Source organism: Gymnoscopelus microlampas, assembly GCF_963454915.1.
Source record: "Gymnoscopelus microlampas genome assembly, chromosome: 18".
Classification (NCBI taxonomy): Eukaryota; Metazoa; Chordata; class Actinopteri; order Myctophiformes; family Myctophidae; genus Gymnoscopelus; species Gymnoscopelus microlampas.
Genome location: NC_139955.1, coordinates 23,379,022 through 23,393,024, shown reverse-complemented (window position 1 = coordinate 23,393,024; position 14,003 = coordinate 23,379,022). Strand labels below are relative to the sequence as shown.

The 14,003-nt window shown below is 45.3% G+C and overlaps 1 protein-coding gene across 3 annotated transcripts in view; it reads right to left on the bottom strand.

Moving 5' to 3' along the window:
- LOC311033725 (ADP-ribose glycohydrolase MACROD1-like) overlaps positions 1-14,003 on the bottom strand; it is a 131,261-nt gene extending 117,258 nt beyond the window's left edge. For 2 of the 3 annotated variants that reach the window (XM_084041336.1, XM_084041337.1), the window contains exons 1-3: positions 13,297-14,003; positions 4,426-4,527; positions 2,576-2,683 (exon numbers count right to left, since the gene is read on the bottom strand). In XM_084041336.1, the coding sequence (XP_083897462.1) occupies positions 2,576-2,683; positions 4,426-4,527; positions 13,297-13,756 (670 nt within the window). In that variant the 5' untranslated portion in view covers positions 13,757-14,003. The remainder of the gene's footprint in view (positions 1-2,575; positions 2,684-4,425; positions 4,528-13,296) is intronic. The other variant, XM_084041335.1, reaches the window with a different exon arrangement.

The following is a 14,003-nucleotide window of genomic DNA, read 5'->3' as shown; positions in this document are numbered from 1 at the left end:
GGGATGGGACGGCGAGGGGTGGGGCAGGGGGAGGGGTGTGGGGGGTTACTGAGCAGAGGAGGAGGGGAAGAGTTACAGTAAATCCGATCTTTATTGAGAACGACACAGAACAACAAACTGGGCCCACCCACTCGAACCTCCTACCTCCCAACTCGCCCTTCCCACCTGATCGATCAGGGCAGACATGGGGAGAGAGAGGCAGGGAAGGAGAGAGAGAGATGAGAGTGTGAGAGAAAGGGAAGAAGCAAGAAAGAAAGAAAGAAAGAAAGAAAGAACAGATGGGAATGAGTGTTCACACCTGTTCGTTTGCACCAGCTCTTACACTTCTTGACTCAGTCTCAGAACATTTAAGTATGAAGGCCCCAGCCTCTTCCCTCTTTAGTTCTGTCTCTTGCTCTTTCTCTTGTCTCTCTCTCCACACGCACTCACACAATATTTTTGAAATACAACAGTGTGTCTCCTTCATCCAAGTTTTGTGGATTTGAGATCAGAGAAACTTTTCTCATTGTTGCAAGGTGAAGCAATCACTCGTTCTACAAAAATTCTACAAAATACATCTACAGCACATCTCTCTCACTCAGGCTGTGTGTGTGTGTGTGTGTGTGTGTGTGTGTGTGTGTGTGTGTGTGTGTGTGTGTGTGTGTGTGTGTGTGTGTGTGCGCATGTGGGTGGGTGTGCGCGTGTGGGTGTGCGTGCATGTTTTGATGTTTATTTGTAGTTGTTTTGTCGTAAATGTGTGTCTGTAATGTCTAGTACTCAATTCCTCAACACCAACCAGGCCAGGAGGCCCCCTCCCTATTTGCCCACCAGTCTGGCAGTATACCGTATAATTGGCCACAGTTGGCTTGAATTGAATGTTTGTGGCCTTGGGGTCTAAATGATGCCTCAAGGCCTTTCAGAGTAGTCAGGGTAAAAGAAGAATCTGCAATACTCCCTGACACATTTATATATATTTAAGAGGGGGAAAAAGTATCACTTTATCAGCCGTGTTGCGGCTGCCGCGTGACACCAATGCTATGCCGTTAGATCTACTAGCCACAGATTAGTGTTTGATTCAGGCAACTGAGGAATTGTCTCATCGCCTGCTGCTGTGGTTTCCTCTCGGCTTGTTTACCTGTCTTTTTCTTGATGGCATACCTCAGCCTGAAATCACTCAGAGCCTCTCAGTCAATCAAGCCAAAAGGTCAGCCAGTCAGTCAACTCAATGACCACAGACACATTCAATCAATCAGTAAGAGACAGACAGACAAACGGGTCTCACTCTGTTGCCCAGCCCCAAACCCCTAGCGGGTGCCCTGTACCTGCTTGTTGCCATGGCAATATGGCGAGGGGGGTAGTCTCAGGATGTTCCCTCCTCCTCTCTTCCTCTCCTTTTCACTTACTCTCTCCTCTGCTCCTTTAACTCTCCCCTTTGATTCCATTTTTCGTTCTGACGTGCCCTGCCTTTCTCTCTCCCTCTCAATCACGTTTCCTCTGTTGTCTTTGTGCTTCACTCTGTCTCACCTTGTCTCGTCCTCTTTCCTAAATGACACTTTACGGGCTGTTTCCTCTTGTTAATTTGGTGCCACTTTGCATAGTGGGACTCTATAAAAATCCTTGTAAAATACAAAACACCACTTAAAGATCACCTGTGCAGACAGATGCCCACAAAGACAAACAAAAACGCTTACCTATACACACACACACTGACAGACTCATAATCATTAAGTACATAAATGGAGACGCATATGCATACAAATAAAACAGCCAGCATATTTCACACAGAACACTAAATTCCCAATGTGCATCCTATAAATGAGTGTCTGTATCAACATTCACTCACTGACTGGTTCCACAACTTACACCTGCCAGCAGTCAGCTGCCAGTAAAAGCCATCATTTCTGTGCTAAAGCCTCATCATCAAGCATCATTCCTGCATGCTGGCCTGTCTTCCTCCCTTGATGCAGGCTCTGAGCCAAGGCACCGATTACATCTCCCTAAATGCCCATGGTTCACAGCAAATACAGTGTCATTTGTCGCCATCTAGTGGTCAAATGTTCAGAGGGTGAGAATGCACATAGCTTACAAGTGCAGGAAACATTTTATGCAATTAAAGTATCTGGCCTTCAGCAAAAAAAGAAAAAGTATGATTCAGACAAAGTTCTGAGCTGTATGGACTGTGTTTCTGTTGGGTTTGGTTCCTGTTGATCTGTTACCTGAGAATTATGTCAGAAGGTTCATCGTTGGTAAGGTCAGAGTTTTGGCTGGGAGCCCCGCTTTGAGTGTCACACTATGCAGTTACTCCCGTACACACAAACAGACAAATGCACATGGATTTGGGGGGGGGGGGGGGGGCTTGGGGCTTGTCTCAGTATTTTTCCACACTTTTTCAACTGGTCGATGTCACAGCCATTATGCCAGAATCAGCTTAGTAAACAGAAAGCAAATGCAGATCCATTTGGATTGTGATGTTAACTGCCAAAGGCAGGAATACGATCCAGACACAGCTGACTAGGTGCATTGATGGAGGCGTACATTCAACTCAGTAATTTCAGAGTGACTTCTCTACCACACACACACACACCACACCACACACCTGCATTGACGATGGCATCTATCTCCAGCTTAGTAATGTCACCGCTGAAGAGGGAAATTGCCTGGTCCAGCTTCTCATTCCTGGGGTAGTGAGGCTCTTCACTGCCATCTGACAATGACACACACACACAGACACACACTTAACTGTCAACAATCCAATAAATTGAACCACTTAATGGATTGAAGACTTCAGATAGAAAACATAGGCCAGAGATTCTAACGCTCCAATACTTTCTTGAATCCACTCTGATACCAGATGACCACATCAACTTTAAAAGCTTTCGACATGCGCTCTGAGCGTAACAGACCTACATTAGCCTGGAAACCAGACGAATCTGCCAGTGCAAAAACAAAAAGCCCTCAGCAGATTAGGTCTGGCACCTGCTCAGTTGTGATTGGATTTCGCTGCCCCTGAAGTTGTGGGGCAACACAACTTGTAAATGCAGGACAGGTTCCACACAGAGATTCCAGACTAATATCTACGCAGTGATATAAGTCTAGCCATGCCAGGCCAGACTAATATCTACGCAGTGATATTAGTCTGGCCATGCCAGGCTAGACCTACATGGTGAACTTCAATCTGAGTGCCAGGCTGCCTGCTTTAATTTTTACCCAAACATGTAAACTATTTAATTCTTGTAGCAGTTGCTTTTATGACCATGAAAGGGGTCATTTTCCTTCCTTTTTTAAATAATGTTTGATGTTATGGAAAATGTATGGCCCAGAGATTGTAACACTGATTATTGACTGAATCCAATTTGATACCTGATGAACACATCACACCTCAAAGGTTGGAAAAAGTTGAATAACTTGCATAACTATAGCAGATAGTGTATATACCGGTAGGCCAATAAATAAACAAAATGGAAAAATCATCAAACATTTTCAGAAATAGTGAAAACAGCTGATCTACAAGCTAACAATGGTGAACATTGTGAGCTTGTAGATTCAGAGATCATGCTCTGTCCATATTCTATCTGGATCAGTGTTGCCATGTCTGCTTATTATAAACGACTTTGGGCTTGTTTTTCTGTAAAGTTGTTTGTAAATATTGGTAGTTGTGGGTGTGGGTTTTTCTTTTCTTTTTCAGATTTTATTTTTTGGCTTTTATGCCTTTATTGATAGGACAATAGGCTGACAGGAAATGGGGAGAGAGATGGGGAGTGACATCAAAGATGGTTAATTTATGAAGATACACCATCCCGATTGGAGCCACTAAAAGCGTAAAGATTCAGAGGCTATGTTCACGTTCACTCTCCCATTGAAATGAATAGACTCCAACCTGCTTCCTGTCTCCTAAAAAGGCGACTTCACACAGATACGGGAAGTAAACCGGAGATGGTGAGTCTTGCTATTTCTGTCTTGGGTGACATGCAACAAAGGCCGTCAGGATCGGGAGTCAAACCCGCGACGCGCTGTCAGGCTGGATTACCAGCCTAGGTGCCCAGACGGTTACGCCAACTGTCCAGGTGTATTTTTTTTAGCTTGTTTTGAAAGTGCAGTTATATGGGCTTGCTTCCAATTATTTAAATTATTATTTAAACCAGTTCTCAAACACTTGCATGTCAAGGATGCCCAAATTAATGTATTTCTCCGCTGACCCCCACCTGAAATTCTTTTTCAAATATATTCCAAATATTTCACTTTTTATTTTCAAGATCTTTTTGAAAATAGCAGATTTACAAGCTACAAGCTTGGAGCTTGTAGATCAGCTATTTTCAAATAGACATTTTAGCCTAGTTGCTTCTTTTGGGCTTGTTTTCATAGACCCATGGCTGCTTCTCTCACCAACTCTGGCAACAGTGATCTGGATACAAACCTACAGTCTATGATACAAACAGAGAATCTCACCTGAGGTGGATGACGTCACCACAGGGACGCTGTCCAGTGGCACATAGTCAGGAGTCCTGTAGTATGGACGCCTCTTCTCCAGAGATAAGGACAGCAGGACGTCTGACAGGGATGGTGGGTGGATTAGAATAGTCCAAGTAATTTACAGTAATACATATTATTATATTTACCATTATACTCTGATGTGTAATGCTAAATATAAATCATTGTATTTAATTATTTACAAAAAAGGCAGTTGGTGGAGTAGCCATGGATCACACGACGGTTGTCTGTCACGACCGTCATGGATGAACTTCAACCTGGTGTTTGCATTTTCAACTATCTACATAAACGTTCAGATTTCAATATAAAGTACTTACCCCATAGCCATGGATGTTACATTTATGTACGGGCTTTCAGAAGTACCCGTATCTTCCGTATTGTTCAATAAAAAGCATTCTAATCCGACCAGTGGCCATTTTATCATAGTTATAATGTATCCAAGTGCAGTACACCTCCCAACCGATAGGGTCACGTAGGTGAAAGCATAAGGAGGAAATGGAGAAAATGGCCACCGATCGGATTAAAATGATTTTTATTGAACAATACGGAAGATACGGGTACTTCTGATTGCCCGTACATAATTGTAACATCCGTGGCCATGGGGTAAGCACTTTATATTTGAAATATGAACGTTTATGTAGATGTACGGGCTGTAAATTGAGAAAGTGAAAACACCAGATTGAAGTTCATCCATGACTGACGGTCATGTTTCAGGGCTATTGGTGGAGGAAATATAGCATACATACTAATTTACATTAAAAAGCAAATTCATTGAATGTGTTTGTTAACACATTGTGATTGTTAGATTATCAGTAAGCAAGTAGATCCCAGGTTTATGATAGCAGTGTGGATTTATTTCCCGCACTTTAACGCACTTATGGGCTACGGGTATGTGTGCATAATGTATTTAACGTATTTAAAACTATCCAACCGCGGCCTGGGGAAGAATTGTCTCACCCTTGGTCTCCTTAGCTCCGTTCCGTCAGCAACGATAGGACATCCGGTTTTTGAGCTAGCAACAATAAGGTTTCCGGTTGCCTTCAAAATAAGATCGCGAATTTGTAATGTTTTTTAAAAGACACAAATCTATTTTAAAAATACATTTATGATGTATGTCTTTTAAATGGCGCATACTAGAACACTTCTAATTGCCTTTTTTTTTAAAGACACACATTTATTGAAAAAATATATTCATGATGTATGTCTTTTAAATGGCTTACACTAGAGCAGTGGTTCTCAAACTTTTTCATGTCAAGGACCCCCAAATTGATATATATTTGTATTATATTATTGTATCGTATTATTATTTGTATTATATTTGAAAATATCTTGTGCAGGGACCCCCAGAAGAGAAGATTTGTGTTGCAAATGAAAAAGTTCAAAAGAATTTCAAGATTTTTCAAAAATGTAAAAAAAATGCAGATCTACAAGCTCGCAGCACGGCACGAAGTGACGCGCTGCGAGCTTGTAGATCTGCTATTTTTAAAATAGCGAACTTATAAATGGATAAAGTGGTTAATTACTTTTGCTGGGGACCCCCTGGAACCATCCCAAAGACCCCTGGGGGTCCCCGGACCCCACTTTGAGAACCAATGTAGGCCTACTATAGCACTTCTAAGTGAGGTTGTTCCAGATTAAATTGGCTATTGATCCCCATTAAATGTGCACAGTTTCTGATCCTGTTTTGCACTTGGATATTGTGTTCATTTGTGTGTGTTAGATATATGTATTTGCAGGAGCAAAAGAACAATGATAAAAGCAACAACAAAATATGCTACAAGTAATAATAGTAGCTGCAGAACAGGTAAGATAAATTAAAAAAAAAGTATAGGGTTTATTAAGTTGATCTCCCCTATTTAAAAAATAAAATACAATACAAATAAGAATGTAATCAGAAAAATACATTTAAAACGTATATTATTTAACGACATACATACAACATGGACACAGTATCAAAAGAAAAGATTAAAGGCATATTGGTAGATTTGTAGTATATGTGCTGTTCCATAACTGAGCGCCCCTGCACTTGATAGGAGAAAAAAATGGTGGGCCGCCCAGTGCGGCCAGAGGTCAGAAAAGTGCCACTTTCAGACAATAGTGGACACTGGACAGGAGACCGCTCAGCGAGGCAGCACATTGGACATACGCACGCGTTCAGGGAGACCTCCTCTACAATACCACACTCTCGGATAAGCCCGAGAGGTGTAAAAAAAAGGGTGGCGGACCGTCCAGTGAGGTCAGAGGTCAGAAAAGTGCCACTTTTAGACAATAGTGGGCGCTGCACAGGAGACGGCTCCGCGAGGCAACACTTTGGACATACGCACGCGTTCAGGGAGACCTCCTCTACAATACCACACTCTCCGCTAAGCGGGAGAGGTGTAAAAAAAAGTGTGGCGGGCCGTCCAGTGAGGTCAGAGGTCAGAAAAGTGCCACTTTTAGACAATAGTGGGCGCTGCACAGGAGACGGCTCCGCGAGGCAACACTTTGGACATACGCACGCGTTCAGGGAGACCTCCTCTACAATACCACACTCTCGGATAAGCCCGAGAGGTGTAAAAAAAAGTGTGGCGGACCGTCCAATGAGATCAGAGGTCAGAAAAGTGGCAAAAGGTGCCGCTTTCAGACAATAGTGGGCGCTGCACAGGAGACGGCTCCGCGAGGCAACACTTTGAACATACGCACGCGTTCAGGGAGACCTCCTCTACAATACCACACTCTCGGATAAGCCCGAGAGGTGTAAAAAAAAGTGTGGCGGGCCGTCCAGTGAGGTCAGAGGTCAGAAAAGTGCCACTTTTAGACAATAGTGGGCGCTGCACAGGAGACGGCTCCGCGAGGCAACACTTTGGACATACGCACACGTTCAGGGAGACCTCCTCTACAATACCACACTCTCCGCTAAGCGGGAGAGGTGTAAAAAAAAGTGTGGCGGACCGTCCAGTGAAGTCAGACGTCAGAAAAGTGGCAAAAAGTGCCGCTTTCAGACAATAGTGGGCGCTGCACAGGAGACGGCTCCGCGAGGCAACACTTTGGACATACGCACACGTTCAGGGAGACCTCCTCTACAATACCACACTCTCCGCTAAGCGGGAGAGGTGTAAAAAAAAGTGTGGCGGACCGTCCAGTGAGGTCAGAGGTCAGAAAAGTGGCAAAAAGTGCCGCTTTCAGACAATAGTGGGCGCTGCACAGGAGACGGCTCCGCGAGGCAACACTTTGAACATACACACGCGTTCAGGGAGACCTCCTCTACAATACCACACTCTCCGCTAAGCGGGAGAGGTGTAAAAAAAAGTGTGGCGGGCCGTCCAGTGAGGTCAGAGGTCAGAAAAGTGCCACTTTTAGACAATAGTGGGCACTGCACAGGAGACGGCTCCGCGAGGCAACACTTTGAACATACGCACGCGTTCAGGGAGACCTCCTCTACAATACCACACTCTCGGATAAGCCCGAGAGGTGTAAAAAAAAGTGTGGCGGACCGTCCAGTGAGGTCAGACGTCAGAAAAGTGGCAAAAAGTGCCGCTTTCAGACAATAGTGGGCGCTGCACAGGAGACGGCTCCGCGAGGCAACACTTTGGACATACGCACACGTTCAGGGAGACCTCCTCTACAATACCACACTCTCCGCTAAGCGGGAGAGGTGTAAAAAAAAGTGTGGCGGCCCGTCCAGTGAGGTCAGAGGTCAGAAAAGTGCCAAAAAGTGCCGCTTTCAGACAATAGTGGGCGCCGCACAGGAGATGTCTCCGCGAGGCAACACTTTGAACATACGCACGCGTTCAGGGAGACCTCCTCTACAATACCACACTCTCCGCTAAGCCGGACGGGGCTCAAACAAAAAGTGGCGGGTCGTCCGGGGAGTAGGGGGAGAGAGGCAGAGAGAGGCAGAGAGAGGCAGGGGAAGAGAGGCAAAGCTTTTGGAGCTGGGGTTAGCGATATTAGTGATATTGCCAGTGATAAGAACGACAAAGTCACAAATCGTACAGATACTAACAAGTTGAAATTATGTGGTGGCAGCAAAGGCTTTGCTGTGACAGACGAAGGTAGACAGAAACACACTGTGAATTATCTTAACATTGCTAAAGCAATACATCATGCAGTGCACAAACAACACACAGAATTCAGTGGCAGCTTCTGGAGAGATGTTGCCATAGAACTTGATTTTCCAATGAGTACACAACAAAGAGAGAGATGTTCTGTTAGAAAGCTCCAATCCATTTGGCAACAAAATAGAGGTGATGTGAAAGGCCTCCTTAATCTGTTTGACCAAAAAACTCTTGTACAAAACCACAATGTAACAACTAGTCATGTTACGAGTGCTTGTTCAGTTGATATTGGTAACAGCCTACACATACAGGATATAGCTGACAATAGTGAATGTCCAGATATTGGTGATACCTTGACCACAGAGTAGAAAAATATTAGTGCATATTCAGATAAAGCCGAGAAGAGAACTGGAGAGATTCTACAAGCTAATACATCTGCTACACCCATGAAAATGCGTGTGGGCAACAGAAATGCCAAACGTACACTAGGTGATGAGTGGGTGAGGCCAAAAAAAAGAATTAAAAAAACTGTCTATTGCATTTGTGAAAAAACAAATGACCCAGCAAAAGCTATGCTTGAATGTAATCTCTGTGGATGCTGGTATCATTTGGACTGTGTGGGAGTTTCACAGAGTCGAGACATTAAGACCCTTACTTATGCGTGTTTATCCACCACTTGCAATCATGAGGCATTGATACAGGGGATTTTATATACAGAAAAAAATAGTTGTGTTCAGGCACAGCCTAAGCCAGTTGTTGTGCACCAGGAGGAAAAGTTGGTTGTGCAAGACAGCCCTGTAGTTGAACAGCCTTTTGTGGAACGTGAAATTCACATAGAAATAGATCACCATTCCCCTGCACTTCATGACGAAGATGAAGAGCCTTTTGTGGAAATAAATAACTCTCATGCACTTCATGAGAGCCCTGTAGATGAACAGGATGACATGCAGACTCTAGATATTAGTACTGTTCAGAGTGTCATGGGACCTGGTGCAACATTAGGACCCTTCAAACACGATGCCCTTGAACCTGCTAGCTTTACTTTGCAGGCTTCTGATTGGAAAATGTTTCACTCCTACAGACCAAAAGGAAGTAGACATTTTAAGAGGTTTGAATGGCAAGGGCTATTTGCCAGAAAAGTCAAGGAATCTAATCCGTACTGTGTACTACGTTTTGTTAATCACTTCTTTTCTACTGCTGTTGTTAGACAGACAAACAAGCCATGTCTCACGGTCAATGGCAGCTGCCTGCACACTTCATGTGAGATGACTTTCCAAATACTTCTCCATTCATTCGAAGAGGGCATATTTCATATAGTTTACACTGGCAACCTATATCACACAAAGGACAGATTGAGAAGTAGATATATTAGGGGCCAAGAACGTAAGGAGTTAGGGATATCAATGATGGACAAACGGCCATTTTGTGCTTACGTCGATGCAGTAGTAAATGCAGATCCTAGGTCTTTAATAGCTGGTAATCGAAGTGGAGTGGGCATTAACTCCGGCCAATTGTAACCAAATGGAGTCCCCAAGTACTCCTTTATACACAGTGTGACTACGCCACTCCCAATTACAGGGTGGGAGACCCGAGGTACATGTTATTATATCCAGTTAACTTCCCCAAAGGTAAGCGTTCAGTTTGAGTGAACAAATAATGGTCGGTTTGGAATGCAAAATGTATATTTATTCACAATCGATAAAGTACAATGTATTGGTAGCTTTAATGATTAAAAACTCTGTCCACATGTCAACCAGTATTAAAGTGCATAGGGCTACTAAAGAGACAAAAAGCTTGGCCAAATAGCTGTACTGAAATGTAGGCCTACTCATTGAAGTCTGTACACACTAGTTAAACACTGCAAATCAGCAAGATATAAACACTCAGAGCCATGTGTAATTTGGCATTAAAGATCACTGCAAATGTACACTCAAAAAGGCCAAAAGCCATGAACAGCCCCTAACCCACAAAAAGAGACAGCAATCAATTAAGTGCCAATCTGCAGTATAACTATTAGCCAAGTATCTTATCTGTCTCAGGCCGTAGCCGAATTAAACCTGTGGTTGGTTAGACAGCTTGTTGTAACGTTTATAGCCGCAGGGGCTGTAGCATCTGACCAAACAGTGCTCAACTAATAAAAAGGTAGCAACATAAAACATAAAAACAAAAAGGTTAAAAGAACAGCGGTCAACAGTACACAGGCACAAGCTGTACTGAAAGCGGCACTTTTTGCCACTTTTCTGACCTCTGACCTCACTGGACGGTCCGCCACACTTTTTTTTACACCTCTCGGGCTTATCCGAGAGTGTGGTATTGTAGAGGAGGTCTCCCTGAACGCGTGCGTATGTCCAAAGTGTTGCCTCGCGGAGCCGTCTCCTGTGCAGCGCCCACTATTGTCTAAAAGTGGCACTTTTCTGACCTCTGACCTCACTGGACGGCCCGCCACACTTTTTTTTACACCTCTCCCGCTTAGCGGAGAGTGTGGTATTGTAGAGGAGGTCTCCCTGAACGTGTGCGTATGTCCAAAGTGTTAACTCGCGGAGCCGTCTCCTGTGCAGCGCCCACTATTGTCTAAAAGTGGCACTTTTCTGACCTCTGACCTCACTGGACGGCCCGCCACACTTTTTTTTACACCTCTCCCGCTTAGCGGAGAGTGTGGTATTGTAGAGGAGGTCTCCCTGAACGTGTGCGTATGTCCAAAGTGTTGCCTCGCGGAGCCGTCTCCTGTGCAGCGCCCACTATTGTCTGAAAGCGGCACTTTTTGCCACTTTTCTGACCTCTGACCTCACTGGACGGTCCGCCACACTTTTTTTTACACCTCTCCCGCTTAGCGGAGAGTGTGGTATTGTAGAGGAGGTCTCCCTGAACGCGTGTGTATGTTCAAAGTGTTGCCTCGCGGAGCCGTCTCCTGTGCAGCGCCCACTATTGTCTGAAAGCGGCACTTTTTGCCACTTTTCTGACCTCTGACCTCACTGGACGGTCCGCCACACTTTTTTTTACACCTCTCCCGCTTAGCGGAGAGTGTGGTATTGTAGAGGAGGTCTCCCTGAACGTGTGCGTATGTCCAAAGTGTTGCCTCGCGGAGCCGTCTCCTGTGCAGCGCCCACTATTGTCTGAAAGCGGCACTTTTTGCCACTTTTCTGACGTCTGACTTCACTGGACGGTCCGCCACACTTTTTTTTACACCTCTCCCGCTTAGCGGAGAGTGTGGTATTGTAGAGGAGGTCTCCCTGAACGTGTGCGTATGTCCAAAGTGTTGCCTCGTGGAGCCGTCTCCTGTGCAGCGCCCACTATTGTCTAAAAGTGGCACTTTTCTGACCTCTGACCTCACTGGACGGCCCGCCACACTTTTTTTTACACCTCTCCCGCTTAGCGGAGAGTGTGGTATTGTAGAGGAGGTCTCCCTGAACGCGTGCGTATGTCCAAAGTGTTGCCTCGCGGAGCCGTCTCCTGTGCAGCGCCCACTATTGTCTAAAAGTGGCACTTTTCTGACCTCTGACCTCACTGGACGGTCCGCCACACTTTTTTTTACACCTCTCGGGCTTATCCGAGAGTGTGGTATTGTAGAGGAGGTCTCCCTGAACGTGTGCGTATGTCCAAAGTGTTGCCTCGCGGAGCCGTCTCCTGTGCAGCGCCCACTATTGTCTGAAAGCGGCACTTTTTGCCACTTTTCTGACCTCTGACCTCACTGGACGGTCCGCCACACTTTTTTTTACACCTCTCCCGCTTAGCGGAGAGTGTGGTATTGTAGAGGAGGTCTCCCTGAACGTGTGCGTATGTCCAAAGTGTTGCCTCGCGGAGCCGTCTCCTGTGCAGCGCCCACTATTGTCTGAAAGCGGCACTTTTTGCCACTTTTCTGACGTCAGACTTCACTGGACGGTCCGCCACACTTTTTTTTACACCTCTCGGGCTTATCCGAGAGTGTGGTATTGTAGAGGAGGTCTCCCTGAACGCGTGCGTATGTTCAAAGTGTTGCCTCGTGGAGCCGTCTCCTGTGCAGCGCCCACTATTGTCTAAAAGTGGCACTTTTCTGACCTCTGACCTCACTGGACGGTCCGCCACACTTTTTTTTACACCTCTCGGGCTTATCCGAGAGTGTGGTATTGTAGAGGAGGTCTCCCTGAACGCGTGCGTATGTCCAAAGTGTTGCCTCGCGGAGCCGTCTCCTGTGCAGCGCCCACTATTGTCTAAAAGTGGCACTTTTCTGACCTCTGACCTCACTGGACGGCCCGCCACACTTTTTTTTACACCTCTCCCGCTTAGCGGAGAGTGTGGTATTGTAGAGGAGGTCTCCCTGAACGCGTGCGTATGTCCAAAGTGTTGCCTCGCGGAGCCGTCTCCTGTGCAGCGCCCACTATTGTCTAAAAGTGGCACTTTTCTGACCTCTGACCTCACTGGACGGTCCGCCACACTTTTTTTTACACCTCTCGGGCTTATCCGAGAGTGTGGTATTGTAGAGGAGGTCTCCCTGAACGCGTGCGTATGTCCAAAGTGTTGCCTCGCGGAGCCGTCTCCTGTCCAGTGTCCAATTTGTATAGGCTATGCATTCCTTTGAACAGCATTTATCCATTTATATAAATTATTAATGTTTTAAATCCCTTTTTGTTACACAGAAACATAATATGTGTTGTATAGAAACATAATATGTCGTTTAAATGCTTAATTTATAGTTTTAATGTGCAAATTAACCGTTTTTCAATGGCTCATTTTTGCTCCAGAGGGTACTCTTATTCTGAAGAGATCGTCCACCGGAAGTCTTATTGTTGCCACCTTATCGTTGCTGACGGAACACAGCTGGTCTCCTTCCAGTCTCCTTCAGCAGAGTTCAGATTCACCGGCCCTGCGGCCATGGTGGCCTGGGCACTGCTGTGGACAGATACAGCCGCGGCTGCAGTCACACCAAGCACGCCGATGGCAATGCGACACAACAAGCCTGTGTTCCCTCTGGGTGAGGACACTGAGGAGCCGGCCGCTTGGATCGACTTCCAAAGTGTCGCTGCAGTTGAAAACTTCCCTAATCGATTAATTGTGGTATTCTTCTGTCCGGGGAGAAGAACACTTGCCTTGTTGCACTTTGATGGTAAATTCTTCCCCAGCTCAACAACCACCGAATGCAAGGCGCGAGTTGGCAGCAGGGGACTCAAAGTGTTTTTGAATTTGACACCAACTCTCTGAAAGTCAACACGGGACAGAGGACCTGTGCATGACAGCACTCTGATGCGTGGAAAAATAGTTAATATTTGAAATGCCATGCTGTGACACCGCTGGGCAACTAATATGCTCTAATTTCAGCTCTGAGAATATGTAATTCCTAAATTTAGTTTCGCTTTTGTTTTCGAGAGAAACGCGACTGTTTACTGTTGTGGAGACAGAATTATTAAGCATGTGCCATTTTTGTTTTGAAGTGACGTACAGAGAGAATATACCACACTTACGAAGTAGGTAGATTATTTTTTTTTGCATATTAGGATATATATATATAGCGACGTGTTGTGAAAC